The following is a 22,673-nucleotide window of genomic DNA, read 5'->3' on the forward strand; positions in this document are numbered from 1 at the left end:
CTCCTTCTTCCCCACAAGGGGCGGAGTTTATCTCCCTCCCCCCCACCAGGGGGCGGAGTCTCGGAGCCTCAATACTTCCCAATCGCCGCTCCCGCTAAGGGGCGGGGTCCCGTTGTTCCTTTCTCATCCCATCCCTTGCTGAGGGCGTGTGACGTCATTCCGCAACGGGGCGGAGGAAGCGAACCGCCCGTATCTCTGGTGCTCGGGGGCGGCCGCCATTTTGTTTCTGTGTGGAGGGCGGGGACGGGTTTGGCTGAGCCCCTTGCCTGCCGTTAAGTGACCTCCGCCCGCATCCCGATCTCTTGTCAGGGGCCGGGGAAGGCCGACGTCGTGGTGGACTCGAGCCGGCTGAGCTCGAAGCTGGTCGCTTATCGCCTTGGCCAGGGCAGGGGGCTGCCCGAGGTGGGGTAATTGTGGCGGGAAGGGGCCTGAGGGGGATTTTTGGAGGGAGGGAGAGATTCTGAGGGGGTAATTTGGGGGGTGAAGGACCTAGGGGAAGGGCAGGCTCGTGGGGGTGATTGATTTCTGGACAGACTTCGCTGGGCCCTCACACGGGTGGCCCTGGCACCTGCCCAGTTTGCAGGTAACCCCCCTGGTCAAACAGCCCGGACATACGCAGGGAGACGCGCGCCTTGTACCGCGACTGCGGATCGGGGCAGGCAAAGGAAGCAAATGTCAGTGGAGGAGCCTTCCGTGCGCATGCGGGGCCATCGGCCCTCACCGCTCTCATCCGGCGGCCTAGTTCTCCGTGGCTGCCGTGCCAGCTCACGGGGAGGAGGATGGCCTGTGATGGACCTGGGACACAGGCAGTTTAGGGGTGAATAGTGTCAGTAGCTGAGATTGCCCTAGGAAGCCAGGGGATGTGTTGGAGAAATGCTGCCGTGGTAACCCTCTGGTGTGCGGGCGTCACAAACGTGATGAGAGGGGATGAGTTCGGAGGGTGGAGCTCGCAGAACTTTATCCTGGTGGTGAACAGCTGCCTTGTGCTTTGCAATAGGGCAGGGCCTGGCTGAGACCTTGCAGAGTGAAGGTGAAGGAACAATGGGCTTCCGCTCAGCTGTTTTTCCAGTTGGCTACTTGATGATTTGGAAGGAGGAGCTTGGGAATCTACGCTCCACAGCAGAGACCACCTCCACCTGGAGGTTGTGAGTTCAGCAAACTAAGCAGCAAGGGTCTTCAATTTCATCCTACTCATCTCTTCAGGGTGTAGCAATACTGGTCTCCTCTTGCCCATCCTCTCCCCCTGCCCCCCGTGATGATGTGAGACCATTGGAATTAGTGGGGAGTTGGATCTTCCCTTTCCTTGCATGATTGGTCCCTGGTTAGTACTGACTGGGTCCCTCTTTGCATTTAATTTGTGTACACTTGGTATGCTGCCATGGCACAGCTGAACCATTGAAGTGCTTTAGTGTAGATGCTGCCTAAACTAATGGGAGGGTTTTTTCTGTCTGTGGGTAATCCACCTCCCTAAGAGGCAGTAGCAACATTGACAGAAGAGTTCTTCTGTTGATATAGCACTGACTACATGGGGATTTAGGTCAGTTTAACTACACAACTCACGGGTGTGGATTTTTCACACCCCTAAGTGAAAGAGTTAGGCCTGGAGTGCACCAGAAAATTAAGTCAGCCTAACAGCTGCCTCACTCTTGCAAGACTGAATTAGTTAGGGTGTGATAATAAAAACTGGAATTCTCATTAATTTGCAGCTGAATGAAGGGAAGAGGAAAATTCCTCATCCCCAAAAGAGAGAAATTGAAGTCCTCGATTATGAGGAGTGGATATAAAGAGGAATGACTTTGGAGTAGGGAGTGGAGGCAAAAGGTGAGGGATTGAGGGATATACGGGGGGGGAATGGCTTCTCCCTGAAAATATAGTCAGGTATGCACTGATTCTGCAAATGCTTATGCATATGCTTAACTTCCCTACTCTGAGTAACTTCATTGAATTCACTGGGACTACTCACAGTAGTAAAGTTAACCACGTTTGCAGGATTTAGTCCATACTTTTTATACCTTTTGATTCATCCTCTCTTGTAACACTCTGCTTCCTCTTTTAAAACCTGGTGATAGAAGTGATTTTTTTAAAATCTGTTTGAAAGAAATTTGGTAGGAAGGATTTTTTACGATTGTCAGACATCAAAGAAAGCGAATTGATCAAATTAACATTTTGATGCTGTTACTTTGTAATATTCTTTGTATAAACTTCAGAGTTAAATGCTTTCAGGTGTGGAGAGAGACAAGTCAGAATTGCTGATAACTGTCAACGATCAGTTTCTGAAATGAAAGGTCATTCATTTGCCTTCTCATTGCAATCGTATTCAAGTATGATTTAGTTTTATACTTCAATTTTAGAATCTTTGTCTTAATATACAGATGGTGTGAGTTAGTAGCACATTATTTTTATATATATATAGTTTATTCCACATTTTAAAATATGTATTCAGAAGACTCCTTTGGATGTACAAATGGACTTTGATTTCCTGATTGTATAGCTATTCCCTAATTTTTTTCTGCTTCTCAGTAGTGCCATGTGCCTGTCTCAGCAGTGGCTACATGGAACACTTTGACAGCAGAAACTCTGTATCTGCTCCTGCACTTCTTTCTGGTAGAGCAGCCAGCTTGAAAAACGCCTGCATAGTTCTGTGCTAATGGAGTTTTATGAACTGTGGTTGGTATGGATTATAGTATTGTGGTGCTGCATATTTACCTAGGCACTGAGTTCAGAATGTGATTCTATAGATAATTCTAAAATCTGGCTCCGGATTATAATGAGATTGGCGAAATAAATCTGTGCAATATCTTAAAACTTATGTTCTGAATTAATATGCACACACACACACACAGAGTCACTGGTTTATATAGTAGTTACATATATAATATATAAAGAGCTAATTGTATAAGCTTTGTTATAATGTGGATTTTATTGGAAAAAATGTTTGAAGACTGTTTATTTTTGAGTACCCATGTTAATATACAGCACCAAAAACAATAGTTACAATCATACACTAGTTTATGGCATAAAGTTTGAAAATAAACAAACTTCTATAAACTTCAGTTCTGTGTAAATAAATATTTTAAAGAGAATATACATGTTATCTCAGTCTTTTCCTTTGCACCATACCATTGACTATTCTCATTCCTGTCCGTTCCTCACTCTCCTCAAAAAGACTGACTTAAGGGTTCTCTCGCCTTCCTTGTATTAGTGAGTTGGAGCCCAGAACAATGAAAAATGGATTCTTTCACTTTATTTTTTCAAGTGAGGAGGTGATTTTCTTTTCCTCCTCTCCACAAAGTATACTAATATGGATGTGGGGCCTGAAGCTAGCATCGCCACCTAGAGTGCTCCTATGAGCCCCTACTGCCCAATGACCAGGAAACCATATTCCATAAAAAACCTGGAGGAGAGGAGGGAGGAGGTGTACTGCTGTTGGCTTTTATGGAGGCATGAGGGATAAATCTGGGCAGTGAAGAAATTCTGTATAGGACACTGATGATTCAAGGCTGCATTTTGATTGGCCATGTTGCCCTTGGTGATGTCACAGATGTACATGACCTCTGAGTGGTTATGTCATAGATACCTTTTCTTTTTATGGATATTGGAGCTAAAGAAAGTAACAATATTCTCAACTGAGGAAAGATGTAAAATGAAAATAAGTTTTCAAAGTAACCGAGTCTCATAGGTTCAGGACTTTAAAGATTATCAGTGCCTTGATATGCATCTGGAAATGAACAGGAAGATTTGCAAAGACTTGAACAATTTGCTTCTAGTGACTCACCCAATTAAATTGTGGTAAATAATAGCTATATTTTGAAGCAGCTGAAGCTTCTGGGTGGCCTTTCCAAGATAGTTCTGGATAGATTGTTATAGTAGTCAAGTTTAGAAGTGACAAAGGCAGGATAATTGTCTGTATTAGAGAGAAATGGATTGAGCTTTCCTGACTCTGTACAGTGTACTGCTTCTAGAGAATCTGGCAGCTCCAAGGCCTCTAATAAAAGAATCTGCATATTTAATCCATAATCTGTGCCTAAAAAGATTATTGTAATAATTTGTGCTGCTGCTATCCATTTTTTAGCCACACCTCTGTTCATTGGCAAAGTAAAAATTCCCTGATCCTTCTCATGTAGATTGGTCCCTTATTATGCAGTTCTTGTTCTAAGAGATTTCCAAAAAATGTCCTCGTTGGAATAGTTTTGTTCCATCTTTATTCAAAGACTGCTTTTATTAAGCAAATTACTTTTTTTCAGTCACTTGAGTCGTCACTTAAGACAATGTCAGTGTTATCATAAAATGTAAGTTACTTAAGTTAGACAAGTTATCCCTGTTTTATTTTTCTTTGTAACTAAATGTAACAAGTTTAGGGTGAAAAAAGATTTATGTACACATCCGATCTTAAGAAGTCAGGGGAAAAAAAAGAACACAGAGCATTTATATAAAACAAGTAAATTATTTGTGGAAACATTTACTCACTTCTTCCACATTTACTCAACCCTGAGTTTTTTAAGATAACCTGTTTTTTCCAGCCCTTACTACACCTTTCCTTATTTTACGTTTAGGCGAGTATTCTGTCTGTCTTGAAAAAGCAATAAATGCTTGAACTTTGTGCTGCCTTCCAAGAATTATTCTCTCTAGATTCTAATTCTCCAAAGTAAAATCCCATCACAACCTCTTGAATTGCTGGCAAACACATTTTTTTTTTCTGTTTTGTCACTGACTACCTTCTCTTTGGAAGTTTAAACCCCAACGGAGGATCAGACTTGTCCTTGCGGGTTACTTTGACGTGACTGATAGGTTTTTAAATCTTCATTCATCCACACTCTGTCTTCAAAAAAAAGACTAAACCAGGGGTAGGCAACCTATGGCAAGCTGATTTTCAGTGGCACTCACACTGGTCCGGGGGGCTCTGCATTTTAATTTAATTTTAAATTAAGCTGCTTAAACACTTTTAAAACCTTATTTACTTTACATACAACAATAGTTAGTTATGTATTATAGATTTATAGAAAGAGACATTTTAAAAACTTTAAAATGTAAAATGTATTACTGGCACGCAAAACCTTCAGTTAGAGTGAATAAATGAAGACTCAGCACACCACTTCTGAAAGGTTGCTGATCCTTGGAGTAGACACTAAATTAACTTGAAATTGTTGCACTTAATCAAACATCCTGCAAGCGAGGCCCCCTACTATATAATCTAGGGTTTCTTTGTGTCACAACTAACAGCCCACCTCTTACTTAGTGTTCCCGTAACAGTTTGCTACCTGTAATTTTGTAAATAACACATTTTAAAAGTCCTTAATGGTTTGTGTTCCATCGATATTCCTTAATTTGCATAGTGATGAAAAACATTCTTGAAGTTTTTGGAGTGGATTAACTATGCCAGCAGAAGCTCTCCCATCAGCGTAGTAGCATCTTCACTAAAACACTATAGTAGCACAGCTGCAGCGCTGTACGTGAAGACAAGCCCTCAGTGTAGGATTGAGGACTTAGTCCATAACCATTTTTGTGTCATGACAGCACAGAGTCCTAACTATACAACTCTTAGGCTATGTCTGCACTGCTGTAAGGTTTCCTATGTAGCTGCTCAATGCCGGCAGAAGAGAGCTCTCCCACTGGCATAATTAAGCCACCCCCAATGAGCGGCAGTAAACTCTGATTTCTGTATGAACTAGGCTGTTGAATCTGGGTTAGTAGACTGTATCATTGCTGTGTATACTAAAATATAACCCTTCTTTCCTTTTAAATATTTCTGTGACAGATGCGACATTCAAAACGAAGTCATTGCTCTGAGTGGGATGATAGAAAGAACTGGGATCAAGGAAAGCACAGTGCTCCCCATAAACGCAAAAAGAGGTCCCACAGCAGTGTACAAGAAAGCAAACCTGATAAATCACATCATCTTGAAGTTTCAGACAGGTAAAAGACTCTTTGGATTACCAGTACTAATATCTCTAATTGTAACTAAAATTAATTTAAACCAAAAAAATGTTTTGAGTAGACAAGACTGGTAATTCCTTTAGGATTTGGCTCATTATTTGCCAGGTTTAAGAATTTGTTTTACTGATACAATGATCTAAATTATTTAATTGTGAATCTGATACAAAATATTAACATGTAATCTGTTTCTGTGAATACCCACATAGCAACAATATGTAGTATTAAATTTCAAATAAAATGTTTGTCATGTATATGAGGATAGGGGAAGGAGATGAAGGTTTGCTCTCTTAGAATGTTTCATAAGAGAGTAAGTATGGGTTAGATTGCTTTCATTCATTGTTCAGGTGTCTTTTCTCTCTCTTTTTTTCCTTTAAGAGGGGATATAGGTGTTCTGTGTTCTTCCTTTGAGAGAGGAAGACCATGTTTTAAAGAGCTCATCAGTTTGCTTCTAAAATGGTAGGAGTGGATGTGTGGCAACACAGGATGCTCTTTTCCTTGCTCTGCAGCTTTAATGGCCCCTGCTTTCTGAGAGGAGAGTCTTAACCCCAAAAATCTCTCTAGTTCTTAGTGTGTTAATGCAGAGTACTAATAAGAGGAGTAGCTCCTTTTTAGATTTTTCAGGGTGGCAAATTGGTTTTAAGTTTGTCTTTATGCTTGTATGTTTTAAGGACATGGAAGAGGATCATTGGTGTATACCAAAGAAAGAGTGGGCTTGCACTTTATCTTTGATTTTTGTATGTTTTAAAGAGAGATTTTCAGTTGTTGGAGTGGAGTTATGCCAGGTGTTTAGACAAATATTTCCTATTTGGATATGGATTTCTTGTTACTTGTACAAGTTATTCTTCTTACACAATTCCAAAGTAAGGTAATATGTGTTAGACAGATGACGAAACCAGCTCCCTCATATAAACTAGACTGAAAATCTCTAGATGTTTGCTCGAGGTGGAGATGTTGTAAAGCAGAATTTGTGCTGTAAATAAAAATGTCATAAATGTTCAGTTAAACATTAGCAACTCAAGTAATTTTTCTTGTCGGACCACAAGTATTTTTAAAATGGAGAAAATTCACTTTAAATGTATTTTCAGTCATTCATTGGACGATAGATCCATAAATGAGAGAGATCATCATGACCGGAGATATGTTGAGGAATACAGAAATGACTTCTGTGAAGGATATGACCACAGGCATTATCACAGAGACTATGAAAAGAGTCACCATCACCACTATAGCAAATCCTCTGGTCGGAGCAGGAAAAGTAGTCATAAAAGGAAGCATAAGAGACATCATTGCTCCAGTCACCATTCACATTCGGTATGAGTAATTTTTAACTTTATTATTAATAGATTAGTGATAGACTTCTTAACTTAATGTTAAAACTTCAATTCCTAAGCCACAAGTAGCTTGGACAGATATATTTTATATATAAAGGGTTCATAGCTGAATCTCTTTGTGTGTGTGTGTGTGTGTGTGTGTGTATATACACTTATTAGATGAGAATTTTGGTACATAGTAAACAGATAGTACTAGGGAAAAAAATATCATTAGTACTATTTTATCCAAGACTTGGTTCCATTGGAAATATCTTTTGGCCAATAGTTAGGTTACTGACATCTTGTAAATTCTGTTCTGGAAATGAATGAAGGCACCTTTCCTGCTTCACAATGCAACTGTCACAGTGTGGTCAAACAGCTCTTTTACAGCCAGTTTGAGACCCCACTGAACTCTAGTACTAAAAAGAATTGAAATATGTACCCTTGTATTTAAATTTGATAAACATGACAAGCAGCTGATGCCTGTAATATGTTAAAAGAGAGACACTTCACCTCCATACCTTGCTCCTCACATAATTTTGATCATATGTCTGACTAATAGCTGTTGAATGTTTTATTGAAGATTGGATAAGCATGCTATCTGAATTTTTTTTTTTACTGTGCCAATTTGAATATCTTCAGCTCTAAGTTTTATGATTCTAAGTATTCATACTTCCCTACTCTTCAGTAGAAGCAGAAAGATGTGTTAGATTATACACTGCAGTTCAAGGGCTTTTTGAGTAAATTTTTCTCTTGTTTCTCTGAATATGAAAAAAAGTAATATTGCTTGATTTTTTTTTTATTTCTAAAACCATTGTTTTAAAACCTTTACTGGTCAGACAAGGAACTCTCCCCTGGTTAAAAGTCTGTATATATGCAATACAATAAAGATTTTTTCCTGTTTAATAGCAAGCTATTAGTAAATAATGATATTGCAGTCTTAATCATAGTCTTCACTTAAACCAGTGTTTGAGAGACAATTGTGTTTTATTTTCTGTTGCTTTATCACTTGAAGTATTTATCTGAAAATCTGTTCCTTGCCATGTTTTTCTTCTGTAACATAAACTGTGCCCTGTGAATTTCTGGGGACTGAATTTGAAATTGCTCCTGCCAACTGTTCGTGCCCTGGTGCGTAACTGAATGCCTGAATGTCTCCCTGCTGAATGAATTGGCGTATTCTGCCCTGAATTCACTGTGATATATTGATTGGCTGGACGATCTTGGTGCCGTTTCCAGAAGAGTCACCGAAGGAAAGGATCGAGGAGTGTAGAGGATGATGAGGAGGGTCACCTGGTCTGTGAAAGTGGAGACGTACTAAGAGCAAGATGTATAGAACATTTTTCAACACTTTTTTTTAAAAAAGGTTTTCAGCAGAAACTCTATTTAGAATAGTATGTCAGAGGAGGGGGACTAAAGAAATCTTCATTGTTCTTTGTTTTGTTCTTTTGTGCTTTTTTGTTCTTTTGCGTATCTTTTCTGTAGAATTTAAATATTATTATTCAAAAGTTCTAAAGAAGTAACTGAAGCTTGAGATTAGAACAAGAGATAGTTGTTAGCTAATTGTTTCAATGCCACTTATCCAATAACGTAACATATTCAATTGCTGAGATTTAAGTTTAATTATGCTTTTATAATGGCACATTTTAAAATCTTACATTAATAACATTCAGCATTGGTTGAGTAGGTCAGTAATTGTTCTGAACTTGTGTTTGTTCTTTTTAGATGAAATTATTGCCACGTTAGGGGAAGGGGCATTTGGAAAAGTAGTGGAATGCATTGATCACAATATGTAAGTATGTTAGTCATCTTCTTAAGGGCACTGTCTCAACAAAACCCCTTGGCTGAGGTCAGAAATGATAGTCCAAATGTTATATTGCTTTGACACAAAATACAGATTCAGATAAAATGTAACATGTCATATATTCTAAGAAGGAGTCTTTGTGCTTATCAGTATTGAGGGAACATCACAAACCTGAAATCTAGTCACACTTCAAAAATAAATGTAGTTTCAGATACTATTGCACCTGCTGCTAAGTTTGCCCGTCAATTTTTGTGTGATTCTTCAGTTATATTTTACTATCTTTTAACTGTTTTCTCTATCCTGTTGCTATGCAAAAGACACATACAGCACTTACAACATTTGGGAAACAGTGAAACTGTGGTTATACACAAAATGCTGGTGGGTGCACAAAGTAAGCAAACTGAAAAATATATGAAAAAATATTCCTGGTTATGGAATATATCTTTGTTTTTCTGTTTCTCAGACAGCATAAGTTTGTTCTGTGATCACATTTCCCTTGGAAAATGTCTGCTAGCAGAGTGTTTCCTTCAGAAGGAGGCCAGTTTATAATATTTAACACTACTTTTTAAAAAGTACAGTACAGATGACAGCTAAACAGCAACTCCTCATTAATTGCCAGGCATAGATAAGTATTATTATCTCTACATCACAGATGGGGAAACTGAAATATAGGTGGCACAGTCCTTCATTTCTTGTGCTCCTACAACTCTTGTTGACTTCGGGGGATTTTGGATATGCAAGGGAATGTGGAATTAAACTCAGAGAAATTGCTTTAGATAAGGCCACACAGTGAGTGAGCCAGCATTATTATTGTTGAAGTTACTATTCAAGAGTTTGAGACCGGAGTTTCTAGCTACTAGCAATTTATTCAATCCGCTAGATCACAGTAGTTTTTCAACATATCCATCAAACCTCTTATGAACACACAATAAGACAATGTTCTCCTTATAGAATATTATGATTGTTTATCAAGGAAATGTCATATTTTTGATCAAAACATTCCCCTTCCTTCCTTCTGTATGTATTGGATCATTTCAGCAATGTACTTAAAGCTGCAGATTAAAGTAATTAACTATGTGTTTCATATCTCCTGTTCCACTAACATTGTTATAGTTGATTTCTTTTTCTCTTTTTGATGGTTAATTCATGCTGTCATTTGAATAGTACTTTTCAAGATCTTGGTGTTAAATCTTGAATGATTTTTAAATCATTACCATTCTATCTGAATGAGTGAGAGAGGGTGAATTGCTTGGATCCGTGCTCAGTTTTAAGAGAGACAAAATTACAATTAGGGCTTTCAATTAGTTGCAGTTAACTCATGCAATTAACTAATTGCGATTTAAAAAATTAACCGCAATAAATCGCAGTTTTAATTGCAATGTTTAAAGAATACTAATTGAAATTATTTTTGGATGTTTTTCTACATTTTCAAATATATTGATTTAAATTACAACACAGAATACAAATGGAGTGCTCATTTATATTTTTATTACAAATATTTGCATGTAAAAATGATAAAAGAAATAATATTTTCCAGTTCACCTCAGACAAGCCCTGTAATGCAATCTCTTTATCAAGAAAGTTCAACTTAAAAATAGATTTTTTTGTTGCATAGCTTCACTCAAACACAAAACAATATAGGCATTAAAGTTTTACAAGTCCACTCAGTCCTACTTCTTATTCAGCTAATTGCTCGGACAAACAAATTTGGTTACATTTACAGGAAATAATGCTGCCTGCTTTTTGTTCACGTCACCTGAAAGTGAGAACAGGTGTTCACATGGCATTTTTGTAGCTGGCATTGCAAAGTATTTATGTGCCAAATATGCTAAATATTCATATGCCCCTTCGTGCATCAGCCACCATTCTAGAGTACATGCTTCCATTCTGATGATGCTCGTGTAAAAAAAAAAAAAAAAAAAAAAAAGCATTAATTAAATTTTGACTGAACTCCTTGGGGGAGAATAGTATGTATTCTGCTCTGTTTTACCGTCGTTCTGCCATATATTTAATGTTACAGCAGTCTCAGATGATAATCCAGCACATGTTGTTCGCGTTAAGAACACTTTCACTGCAGATTTGACAAAACACAAAGAAGGTACCAATGTGAAATTTCTAAAGATAGCTACAGCACTCAACCCAAGGTTGAAGAATCTGAACTGCCTTCCAAAATCTGAGAGGGATGAGGTGTGGAGTATGCTTTCAGAAATCTTAAAAGAGCAGCACTCTGATGTGGAAACTACAGAACCCGAACCACCAAAAAAGAAAATCAACCTGCTGGGGGCATCCAACTCAGATGATGAAAGTGAGCATGCGTCGATATGCACTACTTTGGATTGTTACCGAGCAGAACCCGTTCTCAGCATGGAAGCGTGTCCTTTGGAACGGTGGTTGAAGATGAAGAGACATATGAATCTTCAGCACATCTGGCACGTAAATATTTTGCGACGCCGGCTACAATGATGCCTTGCAAACACCTGTTCTCACTTTCAGGTGACGTAAACAACAAGAGGGCAGCATTATCTTCTGCAAATGTAACCAAACTTGTTTGTCTGAGTGATTGGCTGAAGTAGGACTGGCTTACAGGCGCTCAAGTTTTACATTTTTATTTTTGAATGCAGTTATGTAATAACATCTACATTTGTAAGTTGCACATTCATGAGAGAGAGAGAGAGAGAGACTGCATTACAGTACTTGTATGAGGTGAATTGAAAAATACTCTTGTTTTTTACAGCACAAATATTTGTAATAAAAAATTAAGTGAGCATGGACACTGTGTTCTGTGTTGTAATTGAAATCAATATATTTTAAAGAGTAGAAAACATCCAGAAATATTTTAGTAAATGATATTCAATTATAGTTTAACAGTGCGATTAATCACAATTGATTTTTTTAAACACTTGACAGCCCTAAGTACAGCGTTAACATTATAAAACAAAAAACATGCAGATTTATCAAATTACAATAGTGGGAAACATGCCTTTAATCTAAAATCCCATGCATCCGACGAAGTGGGTATTCACCCATGAAAGCTCATGCTCCAATACGTCTGTTAGTCTGTAAGGTGCCACAGGACTCTTTGCTGCTTTTAATCTAAAAGTAAGCTAATTCTTATACCTTATCAAAGTTAATTTTCACTGCAGCCAGCTGAGACATTAGAAAACAGCGAGAACAATGTGGTGTATATTGCAGAGAAACTTATTTGAAGTACTCTTCCCCTCTTTGGAAATGAAAACCCTTTTTCAATATTTTTGTCACCTTGAGATTAGACTACTGTAACGTGCTGCTTGAGGTGAGATCTCGAGGCCATCTGGAAGAAACTGAAGCTAGTGTAAAACCTTGCTTCCTGCTGATTAACCAGAGCTCCTGTTAAAAAACATATAATGCTTGTCCTGCCTTCAAGTGCTAAAATTAAATGGCCAAAAACAAATCTGCAATTCTCTGTGGCCACAATCTTCGAGTGTCCCTGGTGGTGAGGGTGTGTTCGAATTTTAGATGTTTGAGAACTAATATAGTTAAATCTTTTTTTTTTTTCCAAAGGAGAGGAATGCATGTAGCAGTTAAAATTGTGAAAAATGTTAGTAGATACCGTGAAGCAGCCCGTTCAGAAATACAGGTATTGGAGTATTTAAACACCATGGATCCCAGCAGCACGTTGTAAGTATAAACATGGAATATAAGCAAAAGAGTTAAAGACTTGCAAAATGAACCATATATGAGTTGAGTATTCACTTCACTTTCTTTCCTTTTTTTTAAAGCCGCTGTGTCCAGATGCTGGAATGGTTTGATCATCATGGTCATGTTTGCATTGTGTTTGAGCTGCTGGGACTTAGTACCTATGACTTTATTAAAGAAAACAGCTTTTTGCCATTTCATATTAATGACATTAGACAGATGGCATATCAGATTTGCCAGTCTATAAATTGTAAGTAAACTTAATGTTTTCATTAATGTCTGCATGCTTATCTAATTTTTTTTAGGAAAATAAATAAAATTGTGTATGTGTGTGTGTATATTGATTTCCATTTTCTCCTTCTTTTGTAGTTTTACATCACAATAAGTTGACTCATACAGATCTGAAACCTGAAAATATTTTGTTTGTGGAGTCTGACTATGTAGTAAAGTACAACTCTAAAATGGTAAATTTACGTCTTTTATTCCAATTCCCATTGGACTGTGCTTACCACCACCTTTTACTTTGGTCTTTTAAAAATTAACTTGCCATGTGTAAAAGTTATAGTGATAAATAAAGTTGTCTTTCCTACCTTCCATATGCTCACTGAGATGGGCTGGCTTTCCTCTTAACGGACAAGATTGGTCTGATTTCAACCAAACAATCTCTAAAGTGGCAGAACAATATCATCTGATAGTTCACACATGTCCAGTGTTGCTTATTGAGGTTCTGGGGGTTCACAGAGAACTTTTGAGCTAAGAACTGTGAGTTGAACTTGTGCTTTTCCTGGCCACAAAAGTCCAGCATGGAGATATAGTTTCACTGTCTTTTTAAGAAGTGCTTGTTAGGTCCTTGCTCAAGAAACTCTCTCAGTATTGAGAATTGTACCAGTTTTGCCCTGCATTTAATCTCCCTTTTCAGGGAATCTTTTTAGAAAGTTGTAGCGACACTAGTGATGATGCCTCAGATTTACTTGACCTCTATCAATTTTGGTTATGATATGGAGAACAGTTTGCTGTTGTTGGTTAATGTTCTGGCAGTTGACAAGGACAAGTGTCTATGCTGTTTTTTCTGTATTTGTGAGGTGGTGGTATGCCAGTGAGCCCTGACCAGGAATGGAGAGGGTTACTTGCCATTCTTTTTTAAGAGAGACTCGGAGCATAGCATTAGGGTAACTGCTTGTCTGCCTAATAGCTTTGCCATGTAAGGTAACATAGTGTTCTGTTATGTTGCCCCTCCTTTTTTAATGTGCACAAGCTGCTTATGGAAATAGTGAGGTAATTTGGGCTTTGCTGCCCTCGGTTTGTGGATGAGGTCCAGTTCTGTTTCAGTTTCTTTAGATCTACAGTGGTGTAAGTTACTGTCTCTATCAGCATGTACCAAAGATTTAGGGCATGGAGAAGGATAAGAGAGGTGTAACATTAAGGATAACAAACAGATGAAAGGGCAGAAGTACAGTAATATGTGCCTTCTCTATTGAGTTTGCATTTTGTCACTTAAGGTTTGCAATTTCTGGCAGTTTGGCAATTTTGGATCCTCTATTTTTGAATGTTCAGAAAACATAATGAGTAAGAGGGCTTTTTTACTTGCATTTTAGCAAGAAGTGTTGTAATTTTATTTTGGATGTAGATTTTGCCACAGCTATCCATGCCTAGTGTCATATCCAGATTGACTTGCTGTTATGCACTATACAGAATGTGGTTGCCCACTTAGTCAGCAGAGCTTCTCCCAGAAAACATATTGTCTTTGATTCAAAGATTGCACTGGCTTCCAGTTAAGTTAAAGTTCATCTCAAGTTGTTGATCTATAAAACCCTTTGTGGTTTGGGTCATGCATTCTTTAGAAACCACTTTATGCCTCATGTCTTATTGGTTAGTTGAGTGTATTGGGACATCCTAGCATAAAATATTAAGATATGTTCAGCAGAGGCAAAGAATTTTCAGCAGCGGATGTTGATTTTGGAATTTCCATTTGTGCATATGTGCTCATGCACTGGGCTTCAGTACAACAGAGCCCATATTTGCTGACTTTCAGGACAAGTTGGAAAGCTTGTTCCTTTTGCTTTATGTATTGTGGGATTTTTCATTTTGGTTTTTTAGAGTTGGGCTGAATGGGAGTAAATGTAGGGAGGAAGTGCTGTTTTATAGGGCTGGGCTGGAAGTTTATCATGTCATTAGGTCAACTGGAAACCTGTTAGGTATTTTAAAATTGTATATGAACCTAGAATTTTAAATACATTTTGTTAACAGACATGCTTAACACGTGTATGTTGTTTGTTACAGAAGCGGGATGAACGCACACTAAAAAACACAGACATCAAAGTTGTAGATTTTGGAAGTGCAACTTTTGATAATGAACATCACAGTACTTTAGTGTCTACAAGACATTACAGAGCTCCTGAAGTTATTTTAGGTCAGTAGAGACTTTCAGGCCTTCTCACATATGGGATCTTGGTCCTTAACTACTATTCACTCCACAGCATCATTATTTTCCATAAACTGCTCTAACTAGTTGTTGACAGTCCTAATTATTTAATATATGGTCCTTTCTACTATTACCATCTAGTAGGTAATGATGGCCTACCCTGTTAATAGCTCAACAAAAAGCCTCTTTCTTATTCTTAACTCTTCCTTTCCCCACCTATGACCAGAGAGGTGCTTACAGGCCATTTCACCTTGAACGGCACCTTGAAATATATTTTAACTACTTGTGCTAAACCGTCTGTTCCGCCTTATATTTGGCTGTGACACTCTTGGTATGACTACACTGCAATTAAAGGCCTGTGTCAGCTGGCTCAGGCCCAGATGTTGTAAAATTGTAGTGTAGATGTTCGGGCTCAGGCTGGAGCTTGAGCTTTGGGTCCCTGTACATGCCCCAGCCCGTACATCCACACCTCAGTTTTGTAGCCCTGCAGCCCAAGCCCTGCAAGCCTGAGTGACCTGACATAGGCCAGCCCACAGGTATTTAGCTGCAGTGTAAACCTATCTGCTGATTACATTTCCCAGATCTGAAGAAGAGCTCTGTATGGCTTGAGCTTGTTTTTCTTGCCAACAGAAGTTGGTCCAATAAAAGATATTGCCTCACCCAACTTCTCTCTCCTGACCAGCATGGCTACGATAACACTGCACATTAAAAAAACCTGACAGGTCTCATTTTTTTCAAGCCAAATTCTGTTTTCTGTACTGTCAAAATTATTTCGGGGAGAGAAAAATTGTAAGGACAAATGGCTTAGGAATTAGGCAAACATTAGGTGGAAGTTGATTGGTAACTTATACAGTTTCAGCGTAAGCTAAAAATTAAACATGCTTTGGAATTTTTTTCTTTTGTAGCGCTGGGGTGGTCACAGCCCTGTGATGTTTGGAGTATAGGTTGCATTCTAATTGAATATTACCTTGGTCTTACAGTATTTCAGGTATGTATGTTAAGCAGTTCTATACCATTTTATATTATGGGCTCTTGACTTGATTTTCTAGTGCCATCTACTTAAAAGAATGAAAATATAAGAGGCATAAAATGTGTTTGCAAATTTAAGTATTATAATAGAAAGTGTAAATAGTGATACATTTATATAAAGATAACATGATGTTACATACAATGTCTTACAAAATATAAAGTAATCCTTTTTTTTAAATTCTCTTGGCTTTCATAACTTTCTCAAGCAAAACACCAAAAGTTACATAATTTATTTGTAGATGTGGTGATTTACAGGAAGGAATGAAGTAGATAGAACTAGGTTCCAGTAGTCTTTTGGCTGATGTTAAAGTTTCAAAAAATAAATTCAGATGAACATGGTGAATTGCTAGGTATGCCACAAGTCCATAGACTTTGTGGTGTTCTTATACTGCATATGACCAGGAGAGTATAGGGGCAATTATATAGATGAATAGGAGGAGATATGATGTTAAAAGGCTTCCTATGCTTTCAAGAACCTTTGACATGGTAGTTACATGTCTTAATAGGTTAGAGCATGGATGGAGTGAGTACCTCTAGGTTCTAATCAAAACTCTGTCACTGACTTACTGAGTGATCTCAAGCACATCACTCATTCTGTCTGTGTCTCAGACTATACATCAGTAAAATGATTATAATAGGAACAGGTATTTAAGCATAATATTCATGAAGGATGAAAGTCACTATAAATTTAAATTGTTATAATACAGATCTACTCAGAAAATTCTGTTGTCTACAATATCTTAAACCAAATTTTGCTGCTAAAGTGGGTATATATTAATTTCCTTAACACTGTCTAGACTATAAAAAAGCTGATAAGATAGGAATAATTAAATGTGTATGTATGATCTTGTTTAGATTATAAACTTTTGTTCAGGGAACACTTTACTCTGATTGGAAAGTATAGTGTCTATTTACAGCGCTGCATAACTGATTTTTTGGTAATGTGTAATGATTCTGTGATAAAGCAATGGCTGACATTTGATGTGTAGAATAAGTATACTTAAGTGGAAGGGAAGAAATAGTGTATAAATTGTAATGACTTTTTTTCTACAGACACATGATAGTAAAGAACACTTGGCAATGATGGAGAGAATGTTAGGGCCTCTACCAACTCACATGATTAAGAAATCAAGGTAAATATGGTGGGGGGAGGGGCCTAATAGCAACTCCTGTATTTAGGTTGTGTAACACTTATGATTCTTGTGACCTTTTTAGAGAAAATCTAACGTTTCTCTTGCTGTAGTACTTTGAAATTCAGCAGAGTGAAAATCCTGGAGCCAGAGAAGTGCTATACATTATAAATTGTGCTTAAGCAATGAGATGTTTGTCTATAGAGCTATAATTTGTGCCTAGGAATTCTAGAGCATCCAAAAACAGCCCCTGAAAATCTAAATTGTGCAGGTGATTATCCATCAGTAACTTACTAGTCAGAAGATTTATTGTACTTTCCAACGGTGTTTAAAGTGCATGCAAAATTTGGGTAGCAGGACTGGGAGGGAGATAGCTGTAACATTCCAAAAATTTCCAACACCTAGCAGTGTTGAGAGCATAAATAGAGATGGATGGATTTAGAGAAAGAGACTTCACAGTCAACAGTCTTTTGAGATGAAAGAAGTCTGTTCTTCTCTATTGGGGCAAGACAGCTGGGTCTGAGGACACTCTTGTAACTGGTGAGGTGTGGAAGTGGTGTGGGTCTGCTGTATAGTGGGTCGAGGATGTGGGAGGACAGTGCATGGGATGCACTTCAGAGTCTAGTTCTTTATAAAATCCCTGCATCTCTGTGCACAGTGGGATTTGGGGGATGGAGCTGGAGAGAAGCTAGTGGATTTGCCACTGTGCCAATCCATTCCCAGCACATTGGGAGTGAGGGGTGGAGTGAGAGGCAAATAGCACAAAGGTTACTCCATTTGTGAGACTAAAGAAACAGACATGGAGTAATACGAGTACTTTGGAATGGTCTGGTCTGGAAGGAAGGATTTCTTTTCCACAACACAACAGGCACCTCCAGAAGACAGGCTTGGATGGTTGGGCTATGGGTTGTGCATGGGTTTAAGCTTTAGACAGCCTCTCTGCAGATTCAGGAAGATAGCACTGTGTTAGTTACATTAATTGCTTGCTTGTTGGTTACTTTTACAAATAAGCTTCAAAAGTTATTTTTCGGAATGAATGCTTATATTTGGCAGAAACTGGATAAGACTCCTGCATCCTCCCCTACCCCCATCTCCTCATCCTTTCCCCCCCAAAAAATCATCCTACTTGCTGTCGACAAGTGCATTTGTCAAGCATTTATTTGGACCCAGTAGCTTTTAGGTGTTTGGGGAATATAGTCCCTGAAGACTTTGATAATATCCAGTTGTACTAAGAATTTGACTTTGACAACTTTTTTTCAAAAACTAGAAGGATTAAATGTAAGAAACCGAAATTATGATACAAGACTAACAAAAGTTTTAAAAATCAGTAAGGCTGACATCCTCTCCTTTACATGTACCAGTCTGAGCTGAGGACAAGTCTCTCTCTTCTTTGGAGCTTCTGGCTCTCTAACTTGTCGGTCGTGTAAATATAGTTTAAATGTTTGCTTTTAGTGGTTTGAATGCCAAGGAAAATGAAGTAATTAACCTGCTTTGTCAGTATTCTGATATAGCAGTAGATACCAGGTTTTCTCATGTATGTATGTTAGCTGGAAAATAAAGGTTTTCTTGAATCCAGGTATAGAGGGATATGAAGTATACATCATTTTTATGCTGTTTCAAAATTACTTAGAAAGATGTAGATATTTCCAGGATCAAACTTACAAAATATTGCTTAATAAAACTCTTTCTATGCAGAAAACGCTATTTTCAGCATGACCAATTGGACTGGGATGAACATAGTTCTGCAGGTCGATATGTTAGGAGACGTTGTAAACCATTAAAGGTAAAACCCAAAGCTATCAATTTCTTTCTCAGCTGGATTCATATTTGTGAAGAATCTGTGTATATGAGTTTTTCTTCTTTCTTTCAGGAATTAATGCATTGTCATGACTCAGATCATCAGAATCTATTTGACCTAATTCGCAGAATGTTGGAGTATGATCCAGCCAAAAGAATTACTCTTGATGAAGCCTTGCAGCATCCTTTCTTTGACTTATTAAAAAATAAATAATTCAGAGATCTTATGTGTTTCTCCGAGGAGACTACATAGACTGTGTCAGTCAACAGAGCTAGCATGAGATTTTTGTAAACTTTAATTTATTTTGTACATTAAATTTAAATATTTCCATATGTTTTGTATCACAGCCATGTTTATCTTGTTGGTCAGTTATTGTCTTAATCATGGATATCAAAATGTAAAAATTAAAAGTAAGTTTTATTTTTTGAAATAGGTTGCAGTTTTTTAAACTTGGCATACTAATACTCTTTCACAGATAGGTCTAACAAATATCACCTTTTTCTTTAGTTTGAAACAAGAGTCCATGTGTTTAATCATTAAAGCTTAAACGATGCTGGAAAAAATGTTGCATATGTACCTAACATTAGGTATGTACCCATATTTTTCTGTATGGAGACATGTAACATTATAAACTAGTATCCTTTAAATATTTCAAATATTTTACATGCAGTTTAATTTTAAAAGCCCTTAATTGTTTTTTGTTTTTCAAATTCAGTAGATCTTACTGTAACCTTACTATTTAATACCTACCGAGCAGTAATCTTCTGAACTATGGTTAATGACAATTGCAAATCTAAAGAGAGGGGAGTGTACATTTGCATGGGTCATTTTTTCCAAGTGTTTGGTGTAATGCACATGTGCATACATATAATCTGACTAGTCCGAATTCCTGGAAATTTCTGTTGGCCCTGGTGCCCATACTGGCAAGTACTCCTTGGTTAAGATGACAGTCTACTAAGAGTATCACTGACATTTTCACTTTACGTTTGTTTGAATCGCTAAACACCAACAATTTCCTTAGTAGTGCCTCACAGTGAGTGTTTTTGTGGGACTCTCCTGCTCTCCCAAACATAAAACCCTGTCCCTTTACTCTAATGAAAAAGAGGGTGGAGGAAGTATTGTCTACCCATGGATTTCAGGGTGAGGGAATCACTAAACTTCTGACTACCAGAAGAGACTCTTTGCAAATTTGTAGTTCTGTTAAATAAGTTTAGGTTGGCCAGCTGTGGATAAATACAGCAGGAATATAGCTGTAAAAATCATGTTGGTTTTTTTTCTATGAATTGCAATGACATCTCAAAGTATCAGTGGCTGTCAAAAGTTGAACAAAGGTTAATCATTGAAACCCTGGTCCTGCAAGGAAAACCTGTATTCATGCACAATCACAGAAGTGGGTGCTGCACATGGGCACATCAGTTCACACGTGCAGTTCTCTTTGTAGGATCAGGGGCCAAAAAGGTGGATACGAATTTCCATCTGCATCACTGGAAGTTTGTGTGTTGAATGCTAAATAAATTCCATTACACTTTTCTGTCCCGGTTGTAGCAAAATCATCATTAATGGAACAGACACCTGCATAATCTCCTCCCCAAGTATTAAGTCTTCATGATTTAAATAGTCTCTTGAAGTTGGTCTGTATTTTCTTAAGAAGTAATAGTTCTGCTTTAACCTCAGGAACTCATAACTTTTCTTAATGAACATAAGATTGGCAGGCCTTTTCAATGGTGCAAAAGAGGGGGGAAGAGAAGATGGATTCTTAGTCATAATTGCTGACTGTGGAAATCAAGTCCTTTTCAGACATTTTCAAGAAAAAATTGGTACTGATTGCCAGCCCATCTCCTACCTGAATCACGGTTTTGTTGTATTACTCAGTGCTACTTAACTCACTTGACACAGCATGACTGGCTTGTTAGGTGGGAGGGTCTGTGCTTCTGGAATGTCATTCAACTGATGGTCCCCATAAGAGTCTGGGTTTGGCGATGTGCAAGATGCAGCTATTTATCCAGGTCTTTACTTAATTTTCATACCTTGCTGCAGTGCAGTCCTACAGACTATGTAGGAAAGGTGCATGTGTGTGGAAGTGAGGTGTGCACCATTTAGAATTCTTTACAGCCGAAATGTTGTTCAACCTAGCCTTCCTTAAAAGCAAAAAACAGAAAAATGGTTCAGTTTTTCAGAAGGCTGCTTGCAACCTAGACACCAGGCTCCGAGGCTGTTTCTTTAAGTGATCCATAAATCAGAATAAGATTCAGATTAGTGGTCACATTGCTGTTTTTGGGTAGGGGTGGAGACTAGATCTTGGGACAAAGCTGCTTGTCTGATTATGTCTCATCTGATCTCCTAACCACTCTTTTGAAACAATAGAATTGTGCTGAAGAAGATCCATCACAGCCCATTCTTCTCTATGTACATACCAACTCACCATGCGTGATTATCTTTTCATAACACTCACTCCTTCAATATAGTCTTCCCCCTCCGCTCCCTTGCAAGCTCCACCTCTCTAGTACTCTTTCACCTATAGAAGGAGAGAGAGGTGATGCATTCCTCTTTCCTATCTGCAATACTTACTGCTGTGAAATATAGGCCTCTCCCAAATGGGTAATTTCCCTTGTTAATTTCAGTCCTCTCAAATGTATTTACCACAGCGATCTTTGAGGCAAAGGGGGAGAAAGTGAGCTCACATGGCAATGCTATGCAAATCAGAGGCAGCTGTTGGGCTTCTGCCTAGGTAGCAGTCCTTCCAATGACCACCTAGTCTAAATAACTCTAACAATGCATTTATCTCATCAAACTCCGGAGTTCTACCAGGCTCAGGAAAGTCTAGAAATTTGAAGGGAGAAGATCAGTGTCTCTGCTCTGTTCTACTTAGCTCAAAAGTGAGTATTGTAGCCTTCAATAACACAGCTACTAAAAGATGTTTCATAGGCTCCTACAGTGATAGATTTGAATAGGAAACATCACAGCCACAAGCACTAGCTTGTTTGCTCTGAGTTGGAAATGCAATTTTTTTTTCAACTTTAACAGAAAAAGTAAAATCAAGATAGATAGATAAATAGCAGCTCTTCTGGGGGTCTTAAATGGTGATGCAGGTGATATAAGTGTAGAATAAGACCTTTCCTGGCTGAGTGCAAGAGGTTCCACAGATGTTTTAGAAGTACTATGGAGCTGTGGCTGCAGCTGGGGACCAGGAAACTTCCAGAATCCTCTTCTAAGATGTCTGTCCAACTTGTCTTGCTCTCTTCCTTGACTTCCCACAGTGTTATCTTCACTTGGAAAAAATCAGAGGGTTGAGGAGAGAGGGAGGTTTAACCATGGTTAACATATCTTAAAATGTGTGTGGACAAGGCTGTTTGTAGGCTCCCCCTATGTGTTTATCTCAACCTGCTAGCCTATATGAAAGCTGGAGCTGTCCTGACTGCACTAGAATTTTATTGCATGTTGGCTAATGTGGCAATAAACTCACCTGTGTGGTTTTGCTTCCATGTGCAGCACCACCAATATCTTCCCTTCCTTCCAGAATGAGCCCTCTGGTGAATAGTGTTAGAAACAAGGTGGAAGCCCTGTGGTTAAGGGG

At 38.3% G+C, this 22,673-nt stretch overlaps 1 protein-coding gene across 2 annotated transcripts; it reads left to right on the forward strand.

Moving 5' to 3' along the window:
• The first annotated feature begins 180 nt into the window (after window positions 1-180).
• Window positions 181-19,431, forward strand: CLK4 (CDC like kinase 4). Of its 2 annotated transcripts, XM_030572044.1 has the most exons (13): window positions 181-402; window positions 5,756-5,913; window positions 7,020-7,245; window positions 8,481-8,571; window positions 8,967-9,033; window positions 12,586-12,702; window positions 12,804-12,970; window positions 13,090-13,184; window positions 15,001-15,130; window positions 16,048-16,130; window positions 17,225-17,304; window positions 18,997-19,084; window positions 19,172-19,431. In XM_030572044.1, exons 2-13 carry the CDS (start codon window positions 5,756-5,758, stop codon window positions 19,310-19,312), a joined length of 1,443 nt encoding a protein of 480 aa, XP_030427904.1. In that variant the 5' UTR covers window positions 181-402; the 3' UTR covers window positions 19,313-19,431. The 2 variants fall into 2 exon arrangements, with proteins under 2 accessions (XP_030427904.1, XP_030427905.1); XM_030572045.1 differs by lacking the exons at window positions 181-402; window positions 5,756-5,913; window positions 8,481-8,571 and having other exon boundaries at window positions 7,220-7,245.
• Window positions 19,432-22,673: the final 3,242 nt, after the last annotated feature.

Source organism: Gopherus evgoodei, chromosome 8, assembly GCF_007399415.2.
Source record: "Gopherus evgoodei ecotype Sinaloan lineage chromosome 8, rGopEvg1_v1.p, whole genome shotgun sequence".
Taxonomy (NCBI): Eukaryota; Metazoa; Chordata; order Testudines; family Testudinidae; genus Gopherus; species Gopherus evgoodei.

What these genes read in the sequence shown, in the direction of transcription:
- CLK4 (XM_030572044.1), top strand. Translation starts at nt 5,756, where the DNA reads ATGCGACATTCAAAACGAAGTCATTGCTCTGAGTGGGATGATAGAAAG. An exon ending in CATCTTGAAGTTTCAGACAG is followed by an intron (nt 5,914 to 7,019) that starts GTAAAAGACTCT and finishes ATGTATTTTCAG; the next exon opens with TCATTCATTGGACGATAGAT. An exon ending in TTGGTCTTACAGTATTTCAG is followed by an intron (nt 16,131 to 17,224) that starts GTATGTATGTTA and finishes TTTTTTCTACAG; the next exon opens with ACACATGATAGTAAAGAACA.